Genomic DNA, 15,305 nt, shown 5'->3' with positions numbered 1-15,305 from the left:
TGGTAGACTGGGGCTAATATCTCCTACTACCTAGGGCTGTACAAAGTAAACACAAGTTAAACCACCTACACAAATACATAAAATACATGGAAATTACCTAGGATATACAGAGTGAGGTCAACGTTGCTCAGTTGTGTCCGACTCTTGGCAACCCCATGGACTATACAGTCCATGGAATTCTCCAGGCTGGAATACTGGAGTGGGTAGCCATTCCCTTCTCCAGGGGATTTTCCCAAACCAGGGATCAAACCCAGGTCTTCCGTATTGCAGGTGGATTCTTTACCAGTTGAGCCACAAGGGAAGTCCTAGAATACTGGAGTAGGTAGCCTATGCCTTCTCCAGTGGATCTTCTTGAACCAGGAATTGAACCAGGGTCTCCTGCATCGCAGCCGGATTCTTTACCAGCTGAGCTACATGGGAAGCCCAGGAAACACAGAAGACTATCCCAAATTGGATCAAATTCCACAACTAAAACAGATGATTGGTTTCAAAGTCAGTGGGGAAAAATCAATTATATTATTCTTTTGATTTATAGCAGTATTGTCTTCTGCTTGACAAAGTGGGGGAACCAGTTGACTTTTATTAGATGTATTTTCTATTGTAAGAGACACCATCATCTTGATTCCTGCAGTTGAAAACTTCTCCAGAGTGGGTGAGTTATAGGACACTGCTAAGAAAAACCAAGTGTACGAGTGCTTGTTAAATGTCCAAGTCTATATTTAAAGCATTGTGTGCAGGTTACAGCAATGTACCATTGAGGAAACAAACTTTGCAAATTCTCATCAGTGGACAAATATCTCCCTATGATTGACAGACAACAGAAACCAGCTTTTATTTTTAGCTACCAGAACTAATAAGCTGAAGGACTGAGCTTTGCATCTCAAAAGGAAAGATTCTGTGGGGCAGCAGAGGGAGTGTATGACCAAAGAAATCACCAGAAGCAACTTAGAAAGGAAAATTGGGAGACTGGAGTAGTTCAGCCCTGAGGCAAAGAAACATAGTGAATAAATTCACGAAGTAATAAAAGGACTTTGTTCCATCAGGGAGAGTACTAACGAGTAAGTGGAGGAGGAACCGCTCAGAGTGTAATTTGCCTCTAATGAAAACTCTAGGTAAATTTTAGAGCACCCAGGTTAGAGACATGCTTTGACCTATGAAACCGAAATGCTCGTGTAAAATTGCGTGATCAAAAATGTGTACTTTAAAGACAAATAACCCATGAGAAATAATGATGAAGGAGTAGTGCCATTGGAGTTTACACCAACCCAGGAGATTATAGCCTATTTCATGAAATGCTCTGTACATTTGAATATATAGCAGGAGCGGAAGGATTGTTGGAAGGCCAAGTGTACAAGCAACAGAATAGAAAGATAAGGAGGTAACGGTGCGAACACAGAAGGTCCACCCCTGACGAACACCTCGATAAGCTGTTGGCTCTCAGGCTTTACTTCCTTGGCAGAGAAATGGAAGCTGACAGCTTTATGACGGATTGTCTTCTATGGCAAATCTCGCCTAGGATTAGGAAAGCAATCTAACAAAGTAAACTTTGCAGTTCAGTGAACATAAACCAGGCACAGATGAGATGCTTCGGAAAAACGGAGTTGCTGAAGAGCATTCAGTTTGTTACAAATATAGCAGGAACAAATTTCCCCACCATAAACCCTGACAGGTAGAAGTGTAAATTTATGGACTGTTTCTCTTTGCTCTTTATCTTCCACTCTGCCAAATGGCAGAAGACATAATATTGCCAGTTCAAGGTAATCTTGGTCACTCCCATGTTTTTTCTTTTTGGTGTATACAGATAAATTCAAGAATTTCTCCCACTCACTCCTTTTTCTTTCCTTTCCAAGGGATGCTTCTAGAAGAGACTTCCCAGGGCAACTCACCAGAAGAGATGTCTCCCTTCCATGGTCACTGGCCTCGGTCAGCAATGGTTTTAACCCGTAAGTACAATCTCCAGAGGCTTTTAGTAGTTGCCAGCCATTCTCACTGGGATATGTTGAGAGGGCCCAAGGTCAGAGCTGGTAAACACACACACATTGATTCTTCCTCATTCCAAATCTGAAACCCCCTGGGTCCAGCTGCCTCCTCAGAGACACATTCATATCCTCCCTAGGGAATAAGGATTTTCAACTCCTCTTCTGGCAGCATTCCTTGGTAAAAATTCACCTTATCACGCTTCCATTAATACTGTGATACTGGTATAACAAAGTGCCTGTCTCCTCTTTTAGACCTCACTCTATTGATCAGTTACAAGGCCACATGTTGATTTTAAAACTTAGGGTGCACTACTCTAAGTGATGTATTATGTTTGACAAATATTTGACAATGTATTTAACCGTACATACATGTATCTTTGGGCTTCCCTAGTGGCTCAATGATAAAGAATCCGCCTCCAGTTTGATCCCTGGGTCGGGAAGATCCCCTGGAAAAGGAAATGGCAATCCATTCCAGTATTCTTGCCTGGGAAATCCCATGGACAGAGAAGCCTTGTGGGCTATGGTCCATGCGGTCACAAAAGAGTTGGACACAACTTAGCAACTAAACAACAACATATATCTTTACCCATCAATACACAACATATGTATATATGCTCAATAGTGTATGATATATAGAGGTAGATATATATTTTATATATATACACATAAATTGTGCCATTAGTGTTATTATGTTACCATCTCCAAATTGCTATTTAACTTTAAATTTAAATATTCTAATATACAGTTTAATTTCACAAGCACATTTGTGCATTGAGCTCATTTTTAGAAATGTTTATAAGCAGCAACATAGTGTGATGATTTCTAGACATGTTATAGAGTCTAATTCTTCGACTGAAAATCCAGCCCTATCACCTGAAGAAAAATTTGGATAGTTACCAAAAGATAGGAGAATGGGACATGGATCAGTCAGTTTAAATATCTGCTTTAAGGGTCAATGTAAATGATGGTTAAAAAATTGTGTTCTAGAGCCAGACTACCTAGGGAAAAATGTTGACTCTGTTCCTTTCTAGCTTCGTGATTTTGCACAACGTCCTTCATCTGTCTTTGCCTCAATCTGCCCATCTATGAAATGAACAGGATTATCTTTCCTGCCTCACAGGATTCCCTGAGAATTCAATGAATTGACAAATGTAAAGTACTCACAGTATCGCCTGCTGCACCATGAGCACTCAAAAAAACAATAACTATTACTATTTGCTTGTTTAATTTTTATAAGATGCCATTTTATATTTATATTGATTCAACAGCTAATCATTGCAGGCTTGCTAAAAACCACCTTCTGGTCTAGACACTGAGAATGGAGCAATGATCCACACAGACTGGTTCTTTCTAGGATACAGTTAAACAAACAACTTGTTTAGGATCAAACAGCTAGTAATCTTCAGAGCTTGGAATTGAGGTCAGGTTTTCATGCTCTTATAGAGCCCTCTTCCTTCCTTTTCTCCTTATCCTTCTGTACTTTCAATTATTCTCTGCCTTCGCCTTAAGCCTAGAGGTGGGCCAGGGGGCTTTTCTCTCCTGTTGCTGACAGCTAGGGTGAATGACATTTAGGGTTTGCTAAACCTATGTTCTGGGTGATGGGACATCAAGCGGAATCCCTGACTAGTTGTGATGGTTAAGGATTTCGTGGAACTTCTTACTAAGGTGTTAACTGGACCGTCTGGCCCCTTGCCCTCTGAACTCTGGCTTTGCCCTCCTGCAGATCCTTGCCTGTGGTTCTCCTTCACATCTTCAAAGACTCTTCCAGTGATCTGCCACAATCAAGGCCATCTCTAGGCAAATTTTTCCCACTGTTGCTGGACTTTGGAGTCTGTGTCCCTAACCACAGCCATTTCCTCCAAATCTCCAGTGATCTCAGACCATTTCCTGGCCACCAAAGGCCCCCCAACTTGAGAACTGTATGCAAGTCCATCTTCTTGGGTGGCATTATATGCTCTGAAACTGGTCTTTTATCTGTTCTCATTCTCCTACCCGAACAAGTTAGTCCTATATCCTATTTGTGTGGGACCTACCTCTCTGTCTGTTGTTATTTAGTCACTAAGTTGGATCCAACTCTTTGTGACCCCATGGACTGCAGTCCAGCAGGCTCCTCTGTCCATGGGATTTTTCAGGCAAGAATTTTGGAGTGGGTTGCCATTATCTTCTCCAGGAGATCTTCCCGACCCAGGGATTGAACCTGCATTTCCTACACTGACAGGTGGATTCTTTACTGCTGAGCCACCAGGGAAGCCCTCTCTGTCCATTAGGGGAAAGTTATCCAGGTTGAGAAATGAATCCGTGTGAAAGGGACACTTACAAATGATCAATATTTTCCCCCCTGCTTCCCCTTCCCTACAAAAATCCTCAGTTTGCTCCCCAGAATTTTATTTCTAAATCACTGATAATAATACCTCTGTGAAACAGCCTGTTGAACACTTGTATAGGTGTTTACATTGGCATATTTAATGTTTGTAACAAATCTATAAATGCTATTAATACTATTATCAGACCCATTTTACAGATGAAGAAACTGAGGCTTTAAGAGTTTTGAGAATTCACCCAAAGTCACAGATAGAATAAGTGATGGAGCCAGGATTTGCTTCCAGACATTGTGGTCACTGAGCCTTTGCTCTTCCTTGCACCCCAGCATCCCTGCTTCCCTCCTCTGGTGGGATCTCACAGCTCAGCTACTTAAATACCCTCAAAGATAATGTGATGAAGCTGGAACCACCTAGACGGCAAAAAGACCCTTCATCATCCACCCCCACACTATCCTTGAAGAATTATCCTCCATCTCTCCACCCAACATGCCACGTTTGCAATGCCCCTTCCCTTGATAAAGTGCATACTCCTAGAAATCTACATTTCATCATGCTGTTACCTCTGCGCAAATGCCTTTTCATTCATGCTCTCTGATTGGAAAACCCTTGCTCATCCTTCAAAACCCATCTCAAATGCCTTGTCTTCTTTGCAGCTGTCCCACAAGGAGATAACTAACTACTGATACTTCTTTGCTCCCTATTACTATAATGTGTGTGACAGTATGTAAAGTAGCTTAGGAAAAGAAAGGTGACTTTAGTCATTTCCAGGGCTCAAAATATAAAAGCAAGATATCAGCTTACTCATTCATTCTCTCTCCAATCCCCAAAAAGCCTCTCTCCATGTGGCCAGCCTGTGCCTGTGAGCAGTTCAAAACTCACATCCTACTAATTAAGCTGTTCCAGTAAAAAGAAAGCATTTTCTTTCATAATGCTAACACAAACATTACACAGAGGGCTCTCAGGATCCTGGCTTAGATCACATATCCAACCCTAAACCAGTTACTGTGACCAGGAGACATTTAGTATTGAATAGCCTGTGTTACACATCCAATCCATTCATGAGGAAAGTACTGGGAGAGGATGTGATGGTCAGTCTGCACTCTACACCAAAGAAATGGTTGCCCCACAGAAAACCAGGCTCTTTCTTTCAAGAGGGCATATGGGATGCTGGGAATAACATAGATCTCCATTGTATTCTACTGCTTGTCTGGTTAATATTTGTATCACACTATCATACATACCATGAGAAAAACAGTTGCAAAACAATTTCACTATGAACTCTTCTACTAACAACTAGAAGTACACTATGTTCAAAAGAGACAAACCAAAGGTCTGTCCAATTATCACGTCTGGCTCCATGTTCATTCAGCACCCCTGATTTCAGTCAAAGCAAGTCAGGTTCTAAAAGCTGTAACCACCTGTGAAATGAACCACCCAACACACTCCAGACATAGGGATGAAGGTAAAACAACATAAATATAGCTATTCCCTTCTCCAGGGGATCTTCCCTACCCAGGGGCTGAACCTGGGTCTCCTGCATTGCAGGTATATTCTTTACCATCTGAGCCACCAGGGAAGCCCATACCAAGAATACCACTTAGAAACCACCTACAATGGCTACAGCCCCAAATATATATCATCTCCTGCCAGACAAGGATTACAAAGATTCCCTATCCAGGCAATAAGGTGGCTTCCTCGGTCATTTAATATAACTGCCCTGATTCTATCCTCTGGGAAAATCATCCATGTCCATTGCTCCTTGTAATCATGAGAATATGAGAGAACTATATGAACTTCCTTGGTGGCTCAGATAGTAAAGAATCTGCCTGCAACGCAGGAAAGTGAAGTTGCTCAGTCGTGTCCAACTCCTTGTGACCCCATGGACTGTAGCCTACCACGCTCCTCTGTCCATGGGATTTTCCAGGCAAGAGTACTGGAGTGGGGTGCCATTTCCTTCTCCAGAGAATCTTCCCAACCCAGAGATCGAACCTGGGTCTCCCACATTGTAGGTAGACGCTTTACCATCTGAGCCACCAGGGAAGTGGCAACACAGCAAACCCAGGTTCAATCCCTGGGTCAGGAACATCCCTGGAGAAGGGCATGACAACCCACTCCAGTATTCTTGCCTGGAGAATTCCAAGGACAGAGGAGCCTGGTAGGCTACAGTCCATAGGTTGCAAAGAGTCAGACATGACTGAGTGACTAACACTTTCACTTTTATCAAAGAATATTCCTTTCCTGAGGGCTTACTTGCCATAACAGCCCAATTCTTGTTTATTAAATTTGGAGGGATGGGAAATCACAGACCTTGCAGAATAAGCACCTTAAAACTTCACTTGATCACTGAACAACTAACCTTCTAGAAAACTCCACATACAAGCAATTGAAGTCAGAGAATTTGTCCAGGCGTGGTCTCTGAATCTAACTTAGGGTTCTCTTTCTACTTCTCTGTCTTACTGAGGTGCCCCCATGGCAGTCCATCCTCACAGTCCTGAATTAAAACTGTCGTCCCAGCAGAGTTCTCCCCTCTCTGATTTCAGGTGGTCTAGCTTAGACTGTGGCTGGTACCTTTATTATAATACTTTATCAAAAATCTCAACAAGAGGAGGTGGTATGTTTGAGGAGACAGGGGGAACTTTCTGTACTTTCTGTTCAATAGTTCTGTGGACCTAAAACTGCTCTAAAAGGTAAATTAAGTTCATTAATTTAAAAAAGACAATGTGGTACATATATACAGCGAAATATTACTCAGCCATAAAAAATGAAATAATACCATTTGCAGCATCATGGGTGGACCTAAAGATTATCATACTAAATGAATGAGAAAGACAAATATCATATGATATGGCTTATATGCATGCATGCATGCTAAGTCACGCCAGTCATGTCCAACTCTGTGTGACCCTATGGACAGCAGCCCACCAGGCTCCTCTGTCCACGGGATTCTCCAGACAAGACTACTGGAGTGGGTTGCCATTTCCTTCTCCAGGGGCTTATATACAGAATCTAAAAAATGATACAAATTTACTGACAGAACAGAAACAGAATCACAGAGTTAGAAAACTCATGGTTACCAAGGGGAAAACGGGGAGAGGGATAAATTGGGATTGATATATATACACTACTATATGTTAAATAGACAGTCAACAAGGACCTCCTATGTAGGACAGGGAACTCTACTTAATCCTTGAAAACTGAGTGATAAAGATCAATATATTTGCATTTACTTGATATGAAATCATGTTCATAAAAATAAACCGATTCATCTAATTATTTTTTAAAGTAACCAACAAATTCCAAGTTTCCCACATTTTCCCATAAAACCTCTTACAGTCTTTCATTGTTCACTCACTCAGTTGTGTCCGACTGTTTGTGACCCCATGGACTTAACAGTTTAGCAGCTATATTTCTGTACAAAGAAACTACAAGCAATGACATTGTAAGAAGGTGTTTTGGTGTCACTGAATGAGCACTGCCACCTTCTCCGTCAGAACGGGGGGAATTCCCAGGGTCCTCACCCTGCCATCTTTCTGCCAATTTTATCCCTTAGCTTTTGTTATCTGCAATACCCCATTCCTAATACCAATTTCTCCATCAGTCACAGTCTTCTGATTATAAGCCAAAATGCAGCTCTAGTTAACAAACAAAAAAATAGGAAGTAACAACCAAAACTGTGGAAAAGAAAGATACAATTGCATACGAGAAATGAGGTGACAAACTCGAAGTCTCACAGACTTGCAGAAGGAATTGGACCATCAGGCCTCTGGGAGGACAGCAATAGGGTAGTTACATGACTCATAATGGTAGAGAGTAATGGGTCATCTCTGCACCGTTGCCTTCACAAAGAAACAACTAACGCCCCCACCTTTTGTCATTTACTTCAAGACTCAAATTCATGAAAAAGAGAATGGGCTTGGTTTATCTTGAGTCACGTGTCCATTCCTGAATGAATCCAGGATGAGACAAGAGATAAGAGAATGGAGTATTTTCTCTCTGATTGGCTAAGTCTACATCTTGGACTCATACTTAAACTCAGGCTCATGGACAAAATGGATTTCCTACAAGAAAGATAAATTCTGTCACCAGAGAAAGGGAAAGGGATGGCAGGAAGGCCTGCTTAATCAACCCCCACTACAATATCCAGCATGGTACTTATTTATATTTTATTTTGTTGTTTATATGTCCACTATGTATGTTTATATGTCTTGCCGGAGTTGATATTGCTTTAAACAAGGTTCCAATGTCTATTTGCAAATGAGTCACATACAGCTCTCTCAATAGGTGTTTTTTAATTGTTAGCTTACAGTATTATTCATTCAAGGTATACTAGCAGGGATCTTCTAGTAATATTGCCCAAATTTATAGCATGATGTTATAAATTGCAGATAACATGTTAGGATAAGTGGTTTATCAAAGCACATCAAATCACTCCAACTGAGGACTTGTGAACAAAGGGTGGGAAGGGAGCAGTTCACTTTCAGTCTCTTTCCTCATCCTCACATTCACTCCATCACTCCACCCTACATGTGTCATGTTGAGAAAAGGACTTTCCCACAATCTGGATGGTTTTATTTCAGTGAGACCTGAATCCTATGGTTTGAAATGTGTACTGATATCCTTAGTATGAGAATTAAGTGTTTATCAATTAGGGGAATGGCTGGATGACACAGCCCTGCAGAAGACAGGCTATGTGGAGTCATAATTCTCCGACACCCCCAACACACTAGTCAGTATATGAAATGGGAATAATAATACCCACTTCAAGGTTGACGTGAGGACTAAATCCAATAATGTTTATAAGGTCTTACCGCAGTTTACGATGTATGATAAAAGTCAATAAACAAGATAGCTTTTATTAAATCTGATCTGCCATTAGATTTGATATGTGAATATTTCCTGGGGATTTTTTTTTTTACAATAGCCACACGTTATAAATAACCTAATAGAATAATCATGTGCGAATCTTTGCTACTTTGCTAGCTCTGATCACATTAACAGTGTACTGTTGGTCTTATTAATGATGACCATGCTATCCCTTACACAAATATTAAGTTTTGCCTTTTAGCCCTGGGCTCTTTATTGCTATGCACATTAACTTTGTACTGTTATAAAATTATTCTCTGTCATTCTTTATTTGTGCTCCTTTACGTGATTTTATACTAATAAGAACTCGTTGCATTTAGCAACCTTGCCATGGCCCCTAGAGCATGCCTTGCTACTGGCCCCTAGGCTCTGAAATTAAGCTGTCAAGTTTAAACATATAGTTTGAAAAACTTCTACAATCACTCCCTACCTGTGCTCCTTTTCTGTTTTTCTTTTTCTTTTTGCATTCTTTCTGTTCCTCATACACCTGAGGGAGGCTGGACGTGGAAGTCATGCCCACGTAAGTGTTCCTTGAGTCACTAGCTCCTGAGACTAGAGAATAAGGACATCACCTGCCATGGCTGTCCTTGAACTGTGTCAATGTGGGACTAACTTGTAAACCATTGCAGACATTTATAAACGTGCCCAGTCAACAAATTATCTCATCTCACCTTTCCCTTAGGCCAGGTCTTTCTGAGAGAGTTTTAAAGACCTCCAGAATGAAAGGATAAACTTTAAACAAAACTTTTCTTAACTCCTTGAGTGAGAAGCAAGTTATCTTATTATTATTACTTGAATGGCGATACTATTGGCAATATTATGCACATTCTCTTTTCAAACTTTGAAAATATTCACCCATCTATTCATTCCATAAATGAAAAAAGTCTTTCCTTTACTCTAGACAATAGAGACACAATAATGAATAATGCAGAAATCAGTCTATGCCCTTAACCCTGTACAAATGGTGGGGAAGACTGGTCAGTAATTAAACAAGCAATTATAAAGAAAGCAGTAAGACATAGAAGACACTGAAGCCGCCACAGAAGCATATAGTAGGAAACCTTAATATGAAGGGTATCAGGAAAGACTTTCCAGGCAAACTCCAAGATGAGTAGTGAGTCAGTTGCATTTAAAGTAGGGTGAAGGAGAGAAAGAGTGAAAGCAGGGGAAACAATGAAGGGGCTTAGCGCAGTAAATGCTCAGTAAATCACTGTTGACTAAAAGAGAGAAAAAATCAAGGCACATTGGAGGAAATAAAATAAGTTTACTAGTTTAAAGAGGATATGCAGGGAAATCAGGTAAGATGAAGTAGAATTGATAAGTAGAGTCCAGATCACATAACTCACAGAAAAAGGAGTTAAGGTACTGCCTTTTAGGGCAATGGAGAGCTAGAAAAAAACTAGACGATGACTTGAACAGACTTCTGTTGTAGTAATACCACTTTCGCAGCAATACAGAAAGTGAATTGGAAACAATACAGAAGATAAAGAGAACAGTTAAAAGTCTATGGAGTAATTCAAGCAAGAGAGACAGTAGCTGGGATTAAGGTATGTGGGAAATTGGATGGAACTGAGACATATTTAGGGTTGTGTGAAAATGTCTTGGAGACACAGGATGGATAAGAAGTACTAGGTTCAGGAGGATAAGAAGTACTAGGTTCAGGAGGATAAGAAGTACTGGCCTGAGCAACTGGGTGAACTCCTACTATTCACTGAGATAAGTAACATAGGAGGAAGAACAGGTTTGGAACAAAGGGTGATTTGCCCTATACTGAGCTGGAGATGCCTGTGGAACATCCAAAGTGAGACATCTTATAGGTATTTGGATAACTGGGTCTGAAATTTAGAAAACATACATATGTTGGAAATGAAGATCTGAAATTTGCCACAATATGTGTGAGAAGTTAAACATAATGAAATGGGTGGATCATACAATTTAGGAGAGACTCTAACCAATGCCAAGAGTAACAACTTGGGCAGAAGAAAATGAGCCTGCAAAGAATTCTGAAATGAAATGGCCAGAGGGTTATGGAAAAAAACATGAGTATATAATGCCCTGTCGTCAATAAGGAGATTGTTTTTAAGGTAAAGATATCATGGTTAACAAATGCTGCCCATGGGTTAAATATGATTATGCCTAGAAAGTATATATCCAGTGAATTTTGCAACAACCTATGTCTTTGGGACCTACAAAAGTAGATTCAGAAGTATAGCAGAAGTAAAACATAGATACTTTAGTTTGAAGAATGAGTGGGAGGTAAAAAAAAAAATTTTTTTAAAGGAAGCAGCAGCATAGACTTCTTATTTCAGGAAGACTTGCTGTGAAGAAAAAGAGAAAGATAAGTCAAAGCCAAAGAAGATAGGGAGTCAGAGGAAGTGGCTTAAGCATAAATTGGAAAGAACCACAAAACAGAATCATGCTAAACATACAAGGAAGAGCACAATGACTAGATTGAGCTCTCTGAAAAAAGCACAAGGAACAAGGACAAAGAACCAGTAAAGAGGGCAGATTTGAGAGAAGAGGCATGAATCATTTGGGAGAAGAGACATGAATCACAGATAGATGAAGGAGAACAAGATAGGTAGAGATGTAAGTGGTGGGGGGTTAGACACAGGAGTTTGAAGGAGACCATTAACAGCTTCTACTTTGACTGTAAAATACAGAGTGGGCTCAATGAATCGGAATAAGCAGAAAATTGAGGGGATGGTCAGGAAGCTGAAGGAAAATGGAGGCTTGAAAAAATTAGGCAAGCAGAGGATAATCAGGAAACACTGAGAGCCCAGGAGAAGTTGTAGATCTTAAAGTTGTAGTTGTACCAGTCTTTCTGGTTCTGTGAGTTTAGTAGTTTTCACCACCTGAGACAGAGAGAGGCAAAAAGAGGCAGATAATTGGACAAACTGACCTAATTTACTCATTCAGCTTCAGATGACAAATAGCTAACCCTCTTCCGGGCTTAGAGGGAGGAGTCAAATCTATGGATTTAGAGAGATTCACTTAAACTTGACATATTTCCTAAAATTATTTCCACAACCAAAGCCATGAGAATGGGAGAAATAGGGGAAGCAGCTATAGGTTAACAATTAGACCCGAGTTCTAACCATAGTTCTGTCCTAAACAGCTATGCTTCCTTCATCAAGTCACTGGGTCTCAATATCCTAATTGATACAATGAAAGCATTGTTTGAGGCTTCCCAGCCAGTGATCCAAGTTTCTGTGGAAACACTGTTACTCCCTTCTACCAGGTGTGAGGGTATCTCCACAACATAAACACAAATGCAGGAAAGGTGATCCTAGGCCCCATATCACAAACAACAAAATGGAGGAAACTTCTAGAAATCCTCTTATGTTCGAGAACAGAGATCCCTGTCTCCAAATCATGTCTCGCCCACATTCAGAAACACCCTCAGATTAGGTTTGCCTAGGAGAGATAAACTGTGGTGTCATCTAGAAAAAGAGTTTGATTGTTAGCATATCACAGGGAGAAAACAGTCCGAGGGAGAAAACAGTCCGAGAGGAGAAGGCATGTTAGCCAACAAGATTTCACAGACCTTGGTGTAACTCTACAATTAACTGACACACAGTGTAAAGCCAAATCAAAAAACCTTTTTTAAAAAAAAAAAAAAAGTAAGCTTCCTAGAAACTCAGGCCAGAGAGTAGCAGAGGGATTTTTCTTTCATTCTCTTTCTCTGCCAGATGAGTTATTTCAGAACAACTGCTGAGTGCTGAACAGTAAGACATTCAAGGACCAAAACTCGAGAGTCATTTTTTTCACCACAACACCCTCGGGTAGCTGTTCCCTGTCTCTGGCAGACAAAATTATTTTCCAGCCGACTCCTGGAGGACCATCTATAAACAAATTAGAAATTTCAAAGGGTTTGTTTTCTGCCTTCTGGCTGCCAGTAGGGGCCACTCCCTTTGTGTCCTTCATATGAAAAAGTAATTTAACAAAGAAAAAAAGAGAGCATGCCTCAGTTCAAAACAGACAAGCGCGTCCCCTCTCTCCCCCTCCCTTTCCTCACCCTCCCTCCGTCCATTGTCCTGTTTGGTCAGTTCTCTGTCAAAACAACTTTTATTGTATGCAGCTTTCAGCTCCCCGGGCGCCAAGAGCTTGAGAGACAAGCTGTTTTCCTCCAGTAACTCCATCAATAAGGAGAAAATGGAAATTGAGCGCTGATTTATGGCTACTTCTCCATAACAAACAGGGGCAGTAAACGCCCACCCGGCTCTAGAGGATGAAGTTAAAAGTGGGCCCATTCCCCACCCAACTCAGATTCAGACCAAAGGAAGTACAGCCTCAAAACAGAAGTGATCTCTTGAAACATTTTACAGCAGCTTGTCACAGAAAGGCACAGGACATATTTTAATGGGAAAAAACAAACACACAATCAAGTCTGTCTTATACTAACTCAGAACAGGAATTCAGCTCAGTATCTGGCAAAAACCTTCCCCCTCAAAATATCCCAGCATCAGGTATTTAGATAGAAGAATGCATTATATTCCAGAGGAGGAAGTCAGCAAAATTTGTCCCCAGTTTACTCAAAAAGAAACCAAGACCTAAAGAAAAGGAAGGGTCTATGTATAGTCACACCGAAAACTGTCCTAAAGATAGGACAGAGTCACAGCTCCTTGTTTTATGTGGCCTGAAGTCAGCATACAAAAACTAAGGTCCTTTCCTGGGTTTTGGCTTGAAAAGTCCATTTTCTCATTATTATCTTATTTTTCATTCTTTGGGATTGATTTGGGGCTTGGCGGACAGTCAAGAGCTGGAGAACATGAGGTTCGCAAATGCAGCTATTTCTAGCCTGCTGATACACTCCACTAATCACGGTTTAAGTGGCATGCCAAATCAAGACTTTGCTTTCTAGGTTTGCACTCTAAGGTGAAGAGGCCTTAAAAGCCTTCCTAGCCCAGAGCATGTCATTTAAGGAAATTCTTGACTCAGGCAAACCAGTTTGAAACTATTGGGAGTATGCCAGTAGAGACAACAATACTGTGTGGCTTAATTTGGTTTTCTGTACTTTCTTTAAACATATACTTTGCATACCTTTTACTTCTAATTCTGTGTCTGCAGAACATCTGGATTCTGCAGGTAGATTTCCAGCAGTGAATTCCACCTTGGGGGTCAAGGAAAGAATGAAAATGATCTGTAGGAGTAAAAAGCTTCGGAGCAGTCAGAACTCAAGCCTAGAGTGCATGTGTGTGCATGCATGTGGGCGAGTGAGTGAGCGATAGTCGCTCAGTCGTGTCCGACTCTTTGTGATCCCATGGAATGTAGCCCGCCAGACTCCTCTGTCCAAGTGGATTCTCCAGGCAAGAATATTGGAGTGCGTTCCCTGCCTTCCTCCAGAGGATCTTCTCAATCCAGGGATTGAACCCCGGTCTCCCACATTCCAGGCGGATTCTTGACCATCTTAGCTACCAGAGAAGCCCATACTTATGCGTAGGCATGTGCTTTTTGCTGGAGGAGTACAGAATGCTAGTGAATGAAGTAGAGATGCAGGATAGAGATGTGACACCTCAATTTGGGTACGGCTCAAATAACACCTCGTAGCCCTGATTAAGCAAAATCCTCAGAAAAATGTTCAAGCCATGGGAAATGATACTAGCTTGCTCACTGCCCACTCTCAGCACTCCGTTCACTCACCCTCCATACGTATGTACTTTTCATACATACCCCTAAAAGCTTGCTTGGGAGCCAGTTAAGAAACAAATGCTATTTTAAATTCATTTCCTTTTTTAAAATAACATTCACAAGAAACATATTTCAAGTCTGTTTCTCATGAGCAATGTGAAGCCATCCCTTTCTGGCCACGTTAAAGAAAAGCCTAATCTTGGAAATACAGAAAAGGAGTTAGATTTCAAAGAGAGTATTTACAGCACTTGGGCAAAGATGACGGACCTAAGATCAAATGACTAATGGAGAACAGACAAATATTCCTTCCCTTCCCCCAAGAGCAAAAAAAACATACAGGATTATGCCAAAGCCAAGATTTAATAAGCCTAAACATGTGTAATATAAGGAAGATGAAATGTAAACCGCAGAAGGGGGTCTAGGTAGTGTATTCAATATCATACAGCAGTTTTACAAATTGTTTATTTCCTTTACCAGATGGGCCTTTTAAAATTTCCTCTCTGTGTACCTT

General features: G+C 40.9%; 1 protein-coding gene across 50 annotated transcripts in view; it reads right to left on the bottom strand.

Moving 5' to 3' along the window:
* The window catches only part of LOC147368975 (uncharacterized), a 724,353-nt gene that overhangs the window by 467,595 nt on the left and 241,453 nt on the right, over positions 1-15,305 (bottom strand). Inside the window, exon 4 of one of the 50 annotated variants that reach the window (XM_086410610.1) lies at positions 14,207-14,276. The exons of the other annotated variants lie outside the window; for them this stretch is intronic. Coding sequence (XP_086266736.1) covers positions 14,216-14,276 — 61 coding nt within the window. The 3' untranslated portion in view covers positions 14,207-14,215. The remainder of the gene's footprint in view (positions 1-14,206; positions 14,277-15,305) is intronic. 50 annotated transcript variants of the gene reach the window in all.

The sequence above is a fragment of the Bos grunniens genome, chromosome 7, assembly GCF_055505025.1.
Source record: "Bos grunniens cultivar Pamir isolate PY7600 chromosome 7, Bosgru_T2T1.0, whole genome shotgun sequence".
In the NCBI taxonomy this organism is placed as follows: domain Eukaryota; kingdom Metazoa; phylum Chordata; class Mammalia; order Artiodactyla; family Bovidae; genus Bos; species Bos grunniens.
This window is presented reverse-complemented; position numbering and strand designations above follow the sequence as displayed.